Source organism: Punica granatum, chromosome 4 (assembly GCF_007655135.1).
Source record: "Punica granatum isolate Tunisia-2019 chromosome 4, ASM765513v2, whole genome shotgun sequence".
Classification (NCBI taxonomy): domain Eukaryota; kingdom Viridiplantae; phylum Streptophyta; class Magnoliopsida; order Myrtales; family Lythraceae; genus Punica; species Punica granatum.
In genome coordinates this window covers 17,309,173-17,323,919 of record NC_045130.1, presented here as the reverse complement: position 1 = coordinate 17,323,919, position 14,747 = coordinate 17,309,173, and the positions used below count along the sequence as shown (strand labels likewise).

Here is a 14,747-nt window from a genome sequence, read left to right as displayed (position 1 = left end):
TATTTTTAGATAACTTTTAAAAAATAGGATAAAATTGAGATAATTTTAAAAATTGGGATGGGGTGTTATGTTTTTTGGTTTAGGTACATTAAATTTTTCCTTTTTTCCCTCGATTTGTTGCATTTGCAGGAAGAATTGCCAGCAATGTTAGACCCAAGTAATAATTTCTTTTTAGAAGAAAGTAAAAGAAAATGGATGAAAAATTCATGATCACTAGTGTTTGCAGAACAGTCCATGTGGGGTTTCCAATTTCAAAACTTCAGCTAAATGTTTATTTATTAAATAATAAAGAGTTAATGGAGTGGTTCATCCGACCTCACCTCACCATCAACTATGGATATTTATATATCACTTGCCTCCCCTATCCATTCATTCCCATATATTTTTGTTTTTGGGTGAATCCATATATTTTTGTTTTATTTATTTATCTGACGACCAGAAATGTTCATGCAGTATCTTCCAACCAACTTTTGTATCATTTTGCACCGATTGAATGATTAGGAGTTCATTTAAATATAAAGACTTATTTATGAAAAGTTCGTATTTTTTTCCCGAGGTGCGGTGCACTAAAAAAGTCTGCATCCGATGCTAAATAGGAATCTAGTAGGCACCGATTCGTCATTCTGCATATGAAAGCATGTTAATAATTTACAGGAGGTAAATGGGTCTTCATTATAATGTTGTTGCTAATGGCCGTCTCAAATCGTTTTATTTGTTTACTCTAGCTAGTTCTTCAAATCGCAATACTAAATATTTACCTTGATTCACCGAAAAAAGAAAAATATTTACCTTGATTATGTTTGAGTAGTTCTATTTCCTCCAAATTTGGCACAGCCGAATCACTCTATGTGGCATGCAGGTAAATACCATAAGCAGGAGCATTTTGCTAGACAGAGAGATTCAGCATCTGCCGAATCCGAGGAACAATCATTTCTGATTATGTTTTAATCCGTTACACCTTATATATTAATTGCATGTGGCCACTTCCCTGTTAGCACAACTTCCAAATTAAGGTAAAACACATGGATCATTATGGCCTTTATTTTTTTGGTATTAATTTTTATATATATATAAACTAAAAGCAATGTCAAAGCATCGGGAACGACCACATAGGACGAATGCAACTCTTTCTTGCATGATCTTCATATGACCGCCAATAGCTATATCACAAGGAGTACAAAATTATGTTGCTGCGTCGCTTCATGAAATCGAAATTATTTGCAATATTCTTGGAAGACAAAAAAGATAAACATAACAAATCTACTATATTGTTCATGTTTTACTAGGTGGTTTACATTTTGGTTGAGGTACTTGCACGAAAATATATACTATTAGTTAACCAAAACGTTTAATAAAAACAATAACGAAGATGAAATTCATTTTTATAAACAGAAATGTTTAATATAAACAATAATTTATTGATTATCACAACCATTCTAACTTGCGCATATTCATTGGCTCCATCTCTAGTAATTTCAATAGCCAACTAAATATTTGCATGTTTTTACTAAATCCTAACAAATCTATCATAAGTTTATCACTCCCGAATTAGCCATGAGAAGCCTCTATTCGCGCGAAGAGAATATGACACGTCAGCATTTTGGCAATTTTGTGAATTTCTAATTGACTGCTGATTTATTTGATTATTTCCCTGCATTAATTCATAAGAAGAACATGAATATAATTTGTCATTGTTTTTCACAAATCTATTATAGGATATAAATCATAAATATCATTATTACAAAGTACTTCTACAATTAATTTGCAAGAAAATAACATAGAAAAAAAAGTAAGAGTCCTCAAAACATTGTATTGTTTTGCAAATCTATTATACAATATAAATAATAAGTATCATTATTACATTGTACTCATAAAATTAATTTCTATGAAAATAATTGCACAGAAAACAGTAAGGGTTGCACGGCACACGGGAATCGGAGACTCGTATAATCTCGTGCGGACTTAAATTTTAGTTATGCATCTCTCTTTCTCTAACCTCTGATATCATATTTTTACGAGGAGACCCACATAATTGAAAATTGTCCTATCGACATATAAACATGGGGAGAAGAGCAGCAAAAGTCCTATGAGTTTAAACTTTTTTAGACTTTAATGTTATTAGTTTCAATTTGAATTTTTCAGTCTTACGTGTTTACTCCATAGCTTACTTTTAGTCCTATCCGTTAACAACTGTTAGGAATCTACTGATGTGGACTTCACAACGTCAAATCTGTCATAAGTGACTGTTAATTGTCCACGTGGCAATTTTTTATTGGCTGAAAATTAAAATGTTAGAAAATTGGAAAAAAAAAAGAAATTCAGAAATTAGCATAAGAAATCCACATGGTAATTTTTTATTTGAAGAAAACTTTTAAAAAAATTAAAATATAATTCATTATTATTTTTAACAATAAAAATATTTTAGAAAATAAAAAAAACAATCAAATGAGAAAGGGCGCCGACCACCCCAATCAGGGGTGGTGACCGGAATCGAGGGCTCCACCGCTAGTTGCTGCCTCCCTTTCAGTTTTCTTTTTAAATTTTTATTTATTTTCTAAAATATTTTTATTATTAAAAATAATAATTAATTAAAGTTTAATTTTTAAAATGTTTTTTACAAATAGAAAATTGTCATGTGGACTTCTTATGTTAATTCCTAAAATTCCTTTTTTGTCATTTTCTGCCAATAGAAAATTGTCACGTGGATAATTAACAATTACCTATGATATATTTGACAGTATGAAGTTCACGTCCATAACAGTTATTAACGGATAGGATTAAAAGAGCGCTACAGAGCAAACATATAGGACTTAAAAATTCAAATTAAAACTTATTGAACTGAACTTTGATTTATGCTGCACTTCTCCCGATAAACATGCACAAAGGACGGTTCCAAAGGACCAAATAATTCTATACATATGTAGACATACATTGCATGCTGCGGTGATATCCGAGAGAGGATCTTATCTGGACACGGCTTTCCTAGACAAAGTCTAAATTACATAATTTTGGCGAAGCACAATAGGGCATCATGCAAATAGGTGGAAAATCAAATGAACCAAAATTAAGAAGAAAGTAAAATGAAGGTTTAGCGCAATGACTCTTATCTGGTAATAAGAATTTATGGGTTCGAATTCTCATTGTGAGATTACTCGTATCTTTTTATTAGCTTTTAAAGAGCTAAAATTTTTATATTTTATTATATTAGTCTCATAGACCTTTCATTACTAAAGAAAAAAAAGTTTCTATACGTCAAAATTTAGGAATATGAGCCCTTCCGTGTAACCATTAATATGAAGTTTCCCCCACTTCTGCGTAATTAGTTTTTTTTAGATGTGTATGTATTACCTGGTATTAGTTCAATCCTGATTATTTAGTTTAACTTATATCGACGTAAAATTTTCTCAATTGTGAATTTTTTCCATTAAACATTTAAGATGAGACCTTATGAAGCACCTAAACCAATCCATATTGGTGATTCCAACGTAATTAATTTGTTAATACCCTTTTGCTTCTTCCCCTTCTATCCTTCTCAAGCCTAAACGCATTAATTATGTATCAACAAAGAAAAGTCTAAACACATTAATTTATTCTCAACAGCCTTCACGAGCAAAACGCGGATTCATTAAGACAAATACATATATGTTTGTGTATATATATACATAGACACACATACAATATATATATACACACACATATATATATATATTAATTGCTTGAGAATGAAGATTTGCTTCGTTAATCTTTTTAAACTTACAGAGGCGGGATTCTCGGTGATATGATGCCCCTGATAATTCGAAAACAATTCACACAGACATGAGCCATTGTCCGCTCTTTTTCCCATTACTTAGCCAGTATTGGCATCCTGTGTATTGCACGAAATAATAATCTATAATACATAATGTAAAGTGGAATTGGTACATTAATTATGTACTAAATGTATTAATATAAACAAATAGTTTTATTTTCTATAAAAACTTAATCTATTTAAATTTTGTTTCCTAAGAAATGATTTATAATAAAAAAAAATTGAGAAATTTTCATGCACCAAATATATATAAGTTTTTGTTATTGAAGTTCTTCAGAATCTATATTTTAAATAGATTTACATGTCGTTCTTTTGTTCTTATTAATATTGCAGCATCTCAACATATATCTTGCGTCAATAATGTAATAATGAAGAGATTTGTGTATACCAAAGTTTATTTAATTTTGTTCTTATAGTTCATTATATAAATTTAGAATACTAAATAGATTATTGGAGTTCTTCAAAATCTATATTTTAAATTTAGAATACTAATAACTTTGCTGTAGCAAATTTATGTATGAAATATTATTTAAATTCTGTCTGTAATTTATATTATAAATTTTTATATGAATCTCCATATTTATAAAATTTACATATCTATAGATATTATTGTAATGTAATGTTAATTGGAAGAGATTAATTTCAGAAAAGTTTATAATGTATTTTATTTGTTTACTATGATATTTGTATAGAATTTAAATTAAATAATTTGTATGATAATCGGTTTAGTTATGCAAATATATCTGACCTTATTAGAGAAATTATTTAGTTAATGAATTAAAAATAAATTATTCATGATTCTCCATATTTATAAAATTTACATATCTATAGATATTATTGTAATGTGATGTTAATTGGAAGAGATTAATTTCAGAAAAGTTTATTATGTATTTTATTTGTTTACTATGATATTTGTATAGAATTTAAATTAAATAATTTGTATGATAATTGGTTTAGTTATGCAAATATATCTGACCTTATTAGAGAAATTATTTAGTTAATGAATTAAAAATAAATTATTCATGATTGTGTTCTCCACATGTTTATTTATGATCTTATGTTAATTTTTATTTATGTTTATTAACACTATTGGAATACGAAATTGTCAAAAATCGAAAGTTTTAATCATAACATTTATCTTTTAAAAATATTTTAGCATATATTTGAATAGAATAAATATATCAACGATCCAGTGCATCGCACGGGTAATAGGCTAGTAGTTATATATAAAAGCAGAAATAGAATAATGCCAGATTTTTCAATTTCCTTTTTTAACAAATAAAAAAAATCAGATGATAAAGCAAAGTGGAATATATCAAATTCAGTGTTAACAAGTCGATTGCCACATGCAACATTCAGCACAATTAATGCTGTAAGAGATTGGTCAAGTGATGCATGAACTCATTAGCTGTTTTTTTTAATATCGCCAACACAAACACACACACACACATACATATAAGTCGGTTCTTTTGATTATAACATTCAGAGCTTACGTGCATTGCATGGACATGTCGTGCCGGCTCCATTCTTTTACGGCTCTCACTAGGTGGTCGTATTATCTCGGGCCCTAGCTAATCTCCAATTTCCTCCTCGATATAGTGATTCAAAATGCAAATTTTTTTCATCACTTTCCAATTGGTGGATAATAAGAGTTTTATTATCGTCTTGATATTATAATTCATTAGAAGGAATGACTATTTGGAAGGAGTTTTTTCTTTAAGCAGTTTTAAATCATACCAATGTGTTCTTTCTTTGCAACTTTAGAATCACTTCTAGAATATCCAGTGAATGTACAATCTTTTTACTAGTCTAGGCTGTGATTTTTTGATACCCTGGAATGTATATATTGTTATATATATCCACGTTCGTATGTAGTATTATTAGATCTCCACGAGATCTATTTAAATGACGGAAAAAAACATAATGACGGACTAATCTGAACAGTGTATAACATGTCATTGTGGGAGAACAAGAAGTGGAAGATATATAAGGGGAAATAATATACATCATATAGCTTACCAAAATAAACAAAAAAGGACTATACACCTTATATATTATATATACTATTTATATTTTTATTTTGTAAAAGCCGACGTTCTCATTGCTTAACTTTGCGAAAGTCAACCCCTATGGCTATTATGATCGATCACCATGGATGGGATATTATCTTCTTGGCGATGTCATATTTGACTTTTTGCTCGAGCATGCATGGCTTTTGGGATTGCTGGGGTTCTCGATGAACTTCACTATACAAAGAGTGCACGCTTCGATGGGGCTTTGTTCCCCATTTTCAACCAGATCAATAATGGCATGATCCCCCTGATTTTCTGGGCTGCTAGCAATTCTTGCATTTTGCTTTTCCTTTTGTACATTTTGATTTCGAGCCTTCTTGATATCTCAATAAAAGAAAAAACTAGTTCCCTTGCTCGTGTGTTATACGGACGTTTATATTTATATATTTTGGTAAATCTTCTATGAAATATATTTTAAGAATACAATAAAAAGATGGTTTATACTATATTTAGTTGATAATTTATAAATTATTTATGAATTTATTTACTAATTATAGAGAACACAGAAAATGTATGTGTTGATCCATCACAAGCTGAGTGAATGTCCGTGACATCTGCGTGGAAGGATCTTGTAAAATGAACAGAGACTTCTCATGGGCGTTTGCATTTAATAATTTTTAGTTTATATTTTCTAAATAAATTTTTGAAAATTAATGGGATGGTAATTAATGAGACTCTTCAACAATCCCACGGGCAGTAGTGGGAATTCCAACTAATGCTACGTTTGGTTAAATGTAATGAAATTAGCCATGAATGGAATGAGTAGATAATAGGAAATAGTAGGTAATCGAATTATTTTTTACATATAAATTTATTTGTTTGGTTGGATATAATAGTTGATTTAAGAATTATAATTCTGAAATTTGATATAAGAGAATAGATAGAGATGATTAAGATAAAGTGCGAAATTTCCAGGTCCCACAAATGTAAAAATGTATTAAATATAAAAAATTATTACAATATTATAAAATTTCGACCAAAATATAATAACTAAATAATATTCATTAAAAATATTTTATTTATAAAATTAAATTAAAAAAAAGGAGGAAAACGACAAATCTATTGTTCGTCTTCCTCCATGGTTCGGTGGCCATCCCAAGCCATGGCTCGCACGACGCTCGCTAACCTAGCCATGGTGTTCTCGAGCCTTGGACTTGGTGAACCCAAGGCTCAGGTCTCCCTAGCCGTGGGTTTGCCCAGTCTAGGGCTAACGACCCACATGGCTGGGTTCGCGGCCCTTGCGAACCATAGTGTTCTCGAGCCTTGGGGGCTAGATAGCTTAGGACTCAGCAGAGGGCTCAACTCAAGATCTTTCCCGAGCTAGATCTGTGCCGGTAATGTCTAATCTGGTCACTGAGTGGCCAGATCAGGCTTCTTCAACTCGAGATGAATCGAGAGAGGTAGGTAGGCTCGCCCGAAAAAGGATGCTCGATGGAGGGTGACGGCAACCACGAGGGGCAGAGGTAGCGGGGGGATGACAGAGGAGGAGGTGGCTAAGGGGCTAATTTCAAAAAAAAATGATGAATAGGTGAAGGTATATTGGTAATTTGGGATCTATTAAATATGTGTGGAAGAGAGGAGAATGACATTTATATGTCTATTACACTAGGACCCCTATCATTAATCTGAATTCCAATTACGGACACAACCAACAAAGTAATCGATATTATAAATGTAATAGATACATAATGTAATTGCTATTACATTGTACCCAAACGTTCCCTTAAATAAATTCTACAATAAAATCATTTTAATTAATGTGTGTATATATATATATATATTTATGTATATATATTTTAATACAAGAAACGTGAATATTCGATAAAATAAGTTGAGTGTTTATATGTCGAACCTTCTCTTCATCGGAACCGTAGGCTCTCGTGAGAGTACACTGAATTACTTAATATATAGATATAGATTAGTAATCCCAAATCTTTGCTATAACTCATAATTTCACTCCTTAAATATAATTAACTAGATTGATTGGGAGTTTCAAATGCCAAACTCGTTTAAATCTATAACAGCCAAGAAGACCTCTCCTCGTTCATTTTAGAAGAAAATCACACAATCCGATTCCTCCTCGTGCCTCGCAACGGTTTACTCCATAAATAGATCAGCCACCTTTTTATATATTCTCGAGATAATTAACATAGAGTATGAGCATGGAAAAAATAATTACTGATCGGGAAAATTAAACCATTGAAAATAACGACCTTAATCGTCTTGTGTTAAGGATCACTTGATTTATATAGTTTAATTTCTTCTAGAATTCTTCTAGAATATCTGTGCAGAAGTGTTACGTATGGCTAAGCTTGACCTTAATAGTAATGATAGCCTATCGCAAAAGATATCCCATGTTGATTAAGCTTTCGTTTATACTAATTAATACACTAAGTGCCAAAAAGTAAGCTCGAGAGATTAGTTATAAAAGGAATGGGAAGAGAAGTCAATTGAGTTTAAAAATTATTTAGTGGTTTACCCTAACTTGTTTTAAGTACTAGTTAAGATAATTTAATGCCTGAATTTTAAACCGATCGAAAGCGCGATAATGTTCGAGCTAGGAGATATTGTAAAAGCGCAAAAATGAAAGAAGTGGAGGAGGAAGAGGAGAAAGAGCCGCGATTAATCAAGTACTTGTTTGCTTTTTTGTTTCTTAAAGGGAATCCAGAATCATGGACTCCATATATTAAAAGGAACTCAACATCCCATCATACGATTGATTTCTTCTTCATGGGGTTGGTCTTGGTTTCCCACTAAAAACCGCAACAGTAACACATCATATATGTAATGAAATTCTCCCCCCACACGGAAAGAGTTGCTAATTTGCATGGTGACGACACAATGAAAATTCCAAAAAAATAAATAAATAAATATATATATTTATATACAAAATAATAATATACATACATATATATGCACCCTTAAATGCCAAAAAGAGAGGGCCAAAACAAACGTTATTAAATTTTAATTAGATTGTAATAAATAGGTGAATGAGTGATATGTTATAGTTCTTAATTTTTTGCTAATGATTTGAATCGTGGTATTGGTCTTTATTATGGTAGAGCATACATGCATGATCGTCTAAGACTTTGTCAGAGTGGAGTAACTAATTTGGTAACGAGACTTTAAAGAGCCCTGTGGTAATTAAACCACAAATTAAAGATGGAATTGCAAACACGAAACTATATTAGCGATCGTACACCCCGTGCACGAATTTATTCATAAAATTGATTGATGATCACCATCAAGGATATATATCATCAATGAGTCAAGCCGCCTCGTGGGCTCCAATTTGATAGGCATGTATGTGGTGCACAACTCAATGGTTAAATTTCATGCTTCTAATTAATAATATTGTCCAAATTTTCTAAAAATTTCTAACCATGCATTAATGTAATATTTTCCTAATAGTCCGGCTTCTAATTAATCTCATTTATTCAACTACCTATCTCTGCCCACGCCTGAAGATGAACTAATATATCTTCGAAGAGATCCGATTCGAAAGTAAACATCTCATAGTTAGTACAAAGGAATGGGAGAAGAAAGCAATGGACTGTCACATAAAACAAGACCAAGCTTCATGGCGAAAACGTTCAAATCTTTCCTACCAACATCGGATAAATGCTAAGACATCAAGTGCGATTACAATTAAACAGAGCTGATTCTGACCTCTGCAGAGTTAGGAACAGATGACAAAAGCTTTTGGCAAGCATCATTCGACCTGACTAAGCTGAAATTCTGATGCTGGAATTCTTCCCAGAGAAAAAAAGAACTCTTGATGCAGTCTGAAGTTCCCTACAATCCCCCAACAGATTCCGAAATCTGAGATGAAACAAACTTCAGAAGCTCTGAAATCGGTACAAACCATCTTCCATCATCTCTATGCTTCGCTATCACAAGCTATTCCTGTCGCAGAAGCAGGACTCCGTGGTACGTGGAGATCAAGGGCAGATTGTTTTCTTGAGCTGCTACTTCGGGGGAATCTGCCACTGACATAATTCTTCCAGCTTTGCTTGATCACCATTCCTGACCAAACCAAATGAAGCAACTCTATCGAGTGAAAGGATAGCTCGTCTTCGTTATGCATTCTCCATGGCAAAATCTGTTTCATGTATCTGACTTTGAGCTGCTGCATCGCTGATTCCAAATTTTTAACATTTCATTCCATTTCTATGCAAGGCAGACGTTTGGATCCTCCTCATCAGAGTCAAACTCGACCTGTATTAGAATGTCTAAGCAATAAGTTCCTCTGAGAACATTTTCCTGTTGCAAAGTGTCATTGACTGTGGGGATATAAAATGAAGATCAGATCAGTCAGTGCCATGCGAATATAGCTTTTGATAGGCCGTATACTTACATTTTCGTCTTTGTACCATCTGCCATTACCATCACGCTTCCACCCAGCAGATGTGAACTTTAGCTCCCTTTCCCGACACTCCCTGAAATCCACAAGTTGCTGCTGTTCAACAGCACCAGCACTTGCTTCTTTTGCAGGGAGAGAGACACTTTCCTGAGGATTTGATTGCACAACAGAAGGGCCCGAGACAGCGAATCTCGCATTAATGCACTCGCCCTTAGCATCCTCTGTTATAGGTTTTCTGCTGAGGACTTCGAAGGCGATATGCCTAGTCTGTTCAATCAACGGTTTACTCGAAATCCTACTGCTGCTCGAGGTGGAAGAATCTCCGGACAAGGCAATTCTTTTGTTGATCTCATCCCTTCTGATCAGCTCTTTTTCCTTCAGACGGGACTCTGCAGCTCGGTGTCTTGATCCATTACGATGCACCTTCCAATTTAAACCACGCAATCAGATCATATTTGAGTATACAGTGATTGCTCCCATAAACTTCGTCAAGCTAACAAACATGTTATGTTTCCGAAAAATGACATAATCGAGCTCAATTCTATAGTCCTACATTATCGAGTTCCTTCGACTGATGAGAATATGAATCCTTGCAAAGCTAACACCCTAAAACCCTAAGCCATACTCTCTTTACTCCACTCGCAAAGCTGAAAACCGCAAACAAATATCTTTCCTCGGAATTATAATCGACGATTAGAACCCAATCAGCTCTGCAATTGCATCCCTATCAAGTAACGGATCCACAATTCATCATACAATGAAAAATGCTCAGAATAGACCATCTTCATCATCAATTAGAGAGGGGAGAAATAAAACGTACAGCGAGCATGAGAGGCGAATCGAGGACGGGACTGTTAGGGCAAACGAGGCAGGCGAACTTGCCATTGGAGAGCTTCCTGTAACATGATCCGTCGAGACCTTCGATCGCGAGATCGTCGACTCTCCTCTTCCGGTGGTGCTGCTCCCTCGCCCAGCTATCTCCTCCGAACACGCTCATCTCTCTCCCCGGCAAATCAGCCGTCCACGGCGGCAGACGGGGCTTAAGCCGACGATTTTAGGCGGGTAAAGATGATACGGCGGGACTGATTTCAGATGGGCTTCTAGTTTAATTAATGGGCCGACTTTCTGCTTCTAAAGCCCAATTATTTTCCTTTTTCTCTCGATGATATAGTTAAAATTAATTGAATTCGGTTCTCATATTATTTTCATTAAATCTAGCTTTCATATTTTTTCCTTCTGTTTATTAGTATTTACTTCACCTACACCCTGAAATATATCCAATAGATTGCTATACAAAGTAGTTGATAATTAATAACATATATTGATCGAGGTGGCTCCTAGCTAGCGTAGGTTGGAAATTTTATATTCGAATCTTGATAACATGCATAATTGGGTTTATACATGAAGAATAAGGCATAGAAAGCAAAATGTAAAATTAAAAAAGAAATTACAGGTGCTCGTTGTTGAGAATATTAATTTCAAATGGAAAAAAAAATGCAGGAATATTCATGGGTTTATATAAGGTTTGGGTACCATCAGTTATTAATTTGAGCTTTTAACTAGATATGGACTCAGATCCGTATAAGCTCAGTAGAAATTTAATATGGTATCAGAATCCGGGTTATGCATGTGTGCGTCCACTCGCATGTCCGCACCCACATCACACCAGATCTAATATGTTCGAGTGCAGCCAAGAGTGCGCCTCGTGTAAGTTCCCCTTGCCCGAGCACGGAAAGATGAGTCCGGCTCGAGGTCAGTTGTTGAGAGGGAGTGCTTAAGGGCATGTGATAATATATAGGTAGAAATAGATCACAAGTTGTGTTGAAAAAAGTATTAACCCCTCATGGAAAAATGCAGGAATATTCATGGGTTTATATGATATTTTGATATTACAACTTATTAGTTTGAACTTAAGTGGATATAAGCCCAATGAAAATTTAATACCAATAAAAAATAAGACTTATTCTCTATTTCATTGTATTAGGGCCTTCCTTATAATCAAAAAGACATTCTCCAATACCCATAAAAAAAAAAAAGATATGTTCTCTATTTCATTGTATTAAGGGTATTCTCACCAACAAAAGATGACTTTATTAAGACAGCAATCTGAAAATATAACCGTGTGACAAATAACAAGTTCTCCATCGAGCTTATTACAAACTTATTCTCTTTTGCTATCTATAAGACAACAAGAAAACTTATTTAAAATTCAGAACATATGATGCAAAGGAAAAATTAGAGAAGGAAAAGTTGTTTTCCCGGTGACGATCTTAACTAACACTTTCGTCGATGGATCAGTTCACTTGTTCCACCAGCGGATCCTCGGCATGATAAAGAATTTCATGTTGCCGTTGGTGCAGTGGAACCCGTTGCTCGCGCCACACGCAAAGTAGTAGGGCTTCCAAGTCCGGGCGAGTACGAACTTGAACCCGTCCCCGGCCCCGTCTGATGTGTTCGCGAGCATCGTGGCCCTCTTCAGGTTGCACCTTCTGAAGCTCCAGAAATCGTTGAACAAGTACACGCTGTGCGGGTGCGTGTTGTTCTCGCTCGGTGCAGCATACTTGAAGACTGCAACAATGAAGACAAAGAAAACAATATCAGTATATTTACAGCTGTTGATATATGTTTGGTTTTGAAAAATAACTCTGATTTTTTTTAAACACTTTGCGATTAGAGCCAAATCGATTTCTGAATAGGGATCATCTTAAATAAATAGGTTGAGGAACACTTTATGATCTGTTAGAAAAATGTAAGAAAGGAAAAAGATAGTAGTCGATCGATAAAAGGGTTCATGCGCATGCATATCATACCAAGGGTGTCATTCACATAGAAAGGATTATTTTTAAAGGCCCAGCTGTTATAATCAAACCCAAACTGCCAGCGATTGTCTCCTCCCACGATTATCTCTCTGGAGCTATGAGAGCAGTTGGAACCCGATCTCGGGCGGCCCCAACCATAGTAGTAGTTCGACATGTTAACATTGTTCGGCTCGCCGAAATTGGCTGCAGCAGAAGCGGCCACCGCAGCAACCGCTACGAGGAAGGCAAGGAGTTTCAAGCCCATGACTGAAGTTGAAGAACAGAAAGATGAGAGAATTAATATTAGGAGTGATGGCAATTGGGGGGGATGGAGAGATGATCTGATTGTAAGTTGAGTTGGGTGAATTATTGTTGCATCCCTTGGGAGGGTTAATATAGGGCTCCAACAGTTTACTTTCCCTCCTTCCGTGCACTTGCCTTTAGTTGCTTGGTAATTGCGACGTCATCGAGAAAATATGATGCGCATGTTGAGAATATGAACAGTTTTAGCACTATAAACAGTTAGTCGATCACCGTTAAGCATTCGCCATGCGTAGAGTTTCCGTCATATCATGTTGTTCAGCCAATGACACGAATAGGAAATGAATTTCATAGTCATTAGCGACATTTGGTGATGGAGTCCACCAATACTTTAGTTCTCAAAATTTTCAATTGTCAGTACTTAACCACGTGAATTTTAAAAATCAAGAATTTGATCTCTAAATTTTCAAAAATCATAACAAAATGATACTTTTAGGGACCGAACTGTTGGCCAAAAAATGGCTAAAAGAACTATTTTGTTATAGTTTTTGAAAATTGAAGGATCAAATTTTTAATTTTGAAAATTCATGTAGTGAAGTGCGAAAATTGAAAAATTGGAATACCAAAGTGACAATGAACTCTTCGAGGGAAGGAAAGCGGGGGAAGTGAAAAACGACCAAATCGAACCTTTTTCGAGGGTTTTGGGTTGACAGAAAGGGATATATACATAATGTGTTTTTGTCAGGAACGAGTCAAAATTTGGACTGCCGTTGACTTCGGCCCCATTTCTACCCCAAACGCATAGAAAAGTTGCTCAGAAATATTCCAAATACATGAATACCAGAAGGGAGAGAAATTTGTGATATTGGACCATATTTGAATTCTGAAAGAGCTGTGCTATACACAATCTCGATTCGGCAGGGCCACGGAATCTCTCGTGCGTGGAGGCACTTAGCAAGGGCATTTTTACAGCAAGATGGCTCAAGGATTTCGATTGTCTTCGAATGATACGAAATTTCGTTTTCTAAAAAGAAAATCATTTGACGTGACTGGTTTAATTGGAAATTAGTAATTTCGAGATCCTTCGTTCAGTGGAGTGCTTTGACTCAAGAGGATCAAGGCCAAGCACAGTTCAACATTTTAATTTTAAAAGATTTATTTAACTTGGAGGCAGAAGTCTGATGGACGTATTGGAGCTTTAACTAATAAAATTACCATTTCTGACTTTCAACTTCCAGTGGGCAGAGGGTCAATCCAGTCAGATGATTGTGATGAACTTGTGACATTAGACTGACGCCATAATAATCGCCCACTAACAAGGCAAAATTAGTTTTCAATTACGAACTCGGTTGAATGCAGAATTAGTTCCCGAATACGCAATTGAGTGAATTAAAATGTGTAAAAGTTATGTGATATCAAATGCCGGTTCCTTACCTTGGTAGGGA

At 34.5% G+C, this 14,747-nt stretch overlaps 2 protein-coding genes across 2 annotated transcripts; both read right to left on the bottom strand.

Moving 5' to 3' along the window:
- Positions 1–9,413: 9,413 nt before the first annotated feature.
- Positions 9,414–11,292, bottom strand: LOC116202251 (sodium channel modifier 1-like). Its single transcript, XM_031533723.1, has 3 exons — positions 11,064–11,292; positions 10,238–10,666; positions 9,414–10,098 (listed from the first exon to the last, which is right to left on the bottom strand). The coding sequence occupies exons 1-3, from the start codon at positions 11,238–11,240 to the stop codon at positions 10,051–10,053; spliced, it is 654 nt and encodes a 217-aa protein (XP_031389583.1). The 5' UTR covers positions 11,241–11,292; the 3' UTR covers positions 9,414–10,050.
- Positions 11,293–12,268: 976 nt separating this feature from the next.
- On the bottom strand, positions 12,269–13,410 carry LOC116205591. The gene is made up of 2 exons (XM_031538223.1): positions 13,054–13,410; positions 12,269–12,811 (listed from the first exon to the last, which is right to left on the bottom strand). Exons 1-2 carry the CDS (start codon positions 13,304–13,306, stop codon positions 12,543–12,545), a joined length of 522 nt encoding a protein of 173 aa, XP_031394083.1. The 5' UTR covers positions 13,307–13,410; the 3' UTR covers positions 12,269–12,542.
- Positions 13,411–14,747: the final 1,337 nt, after the last annotated feature.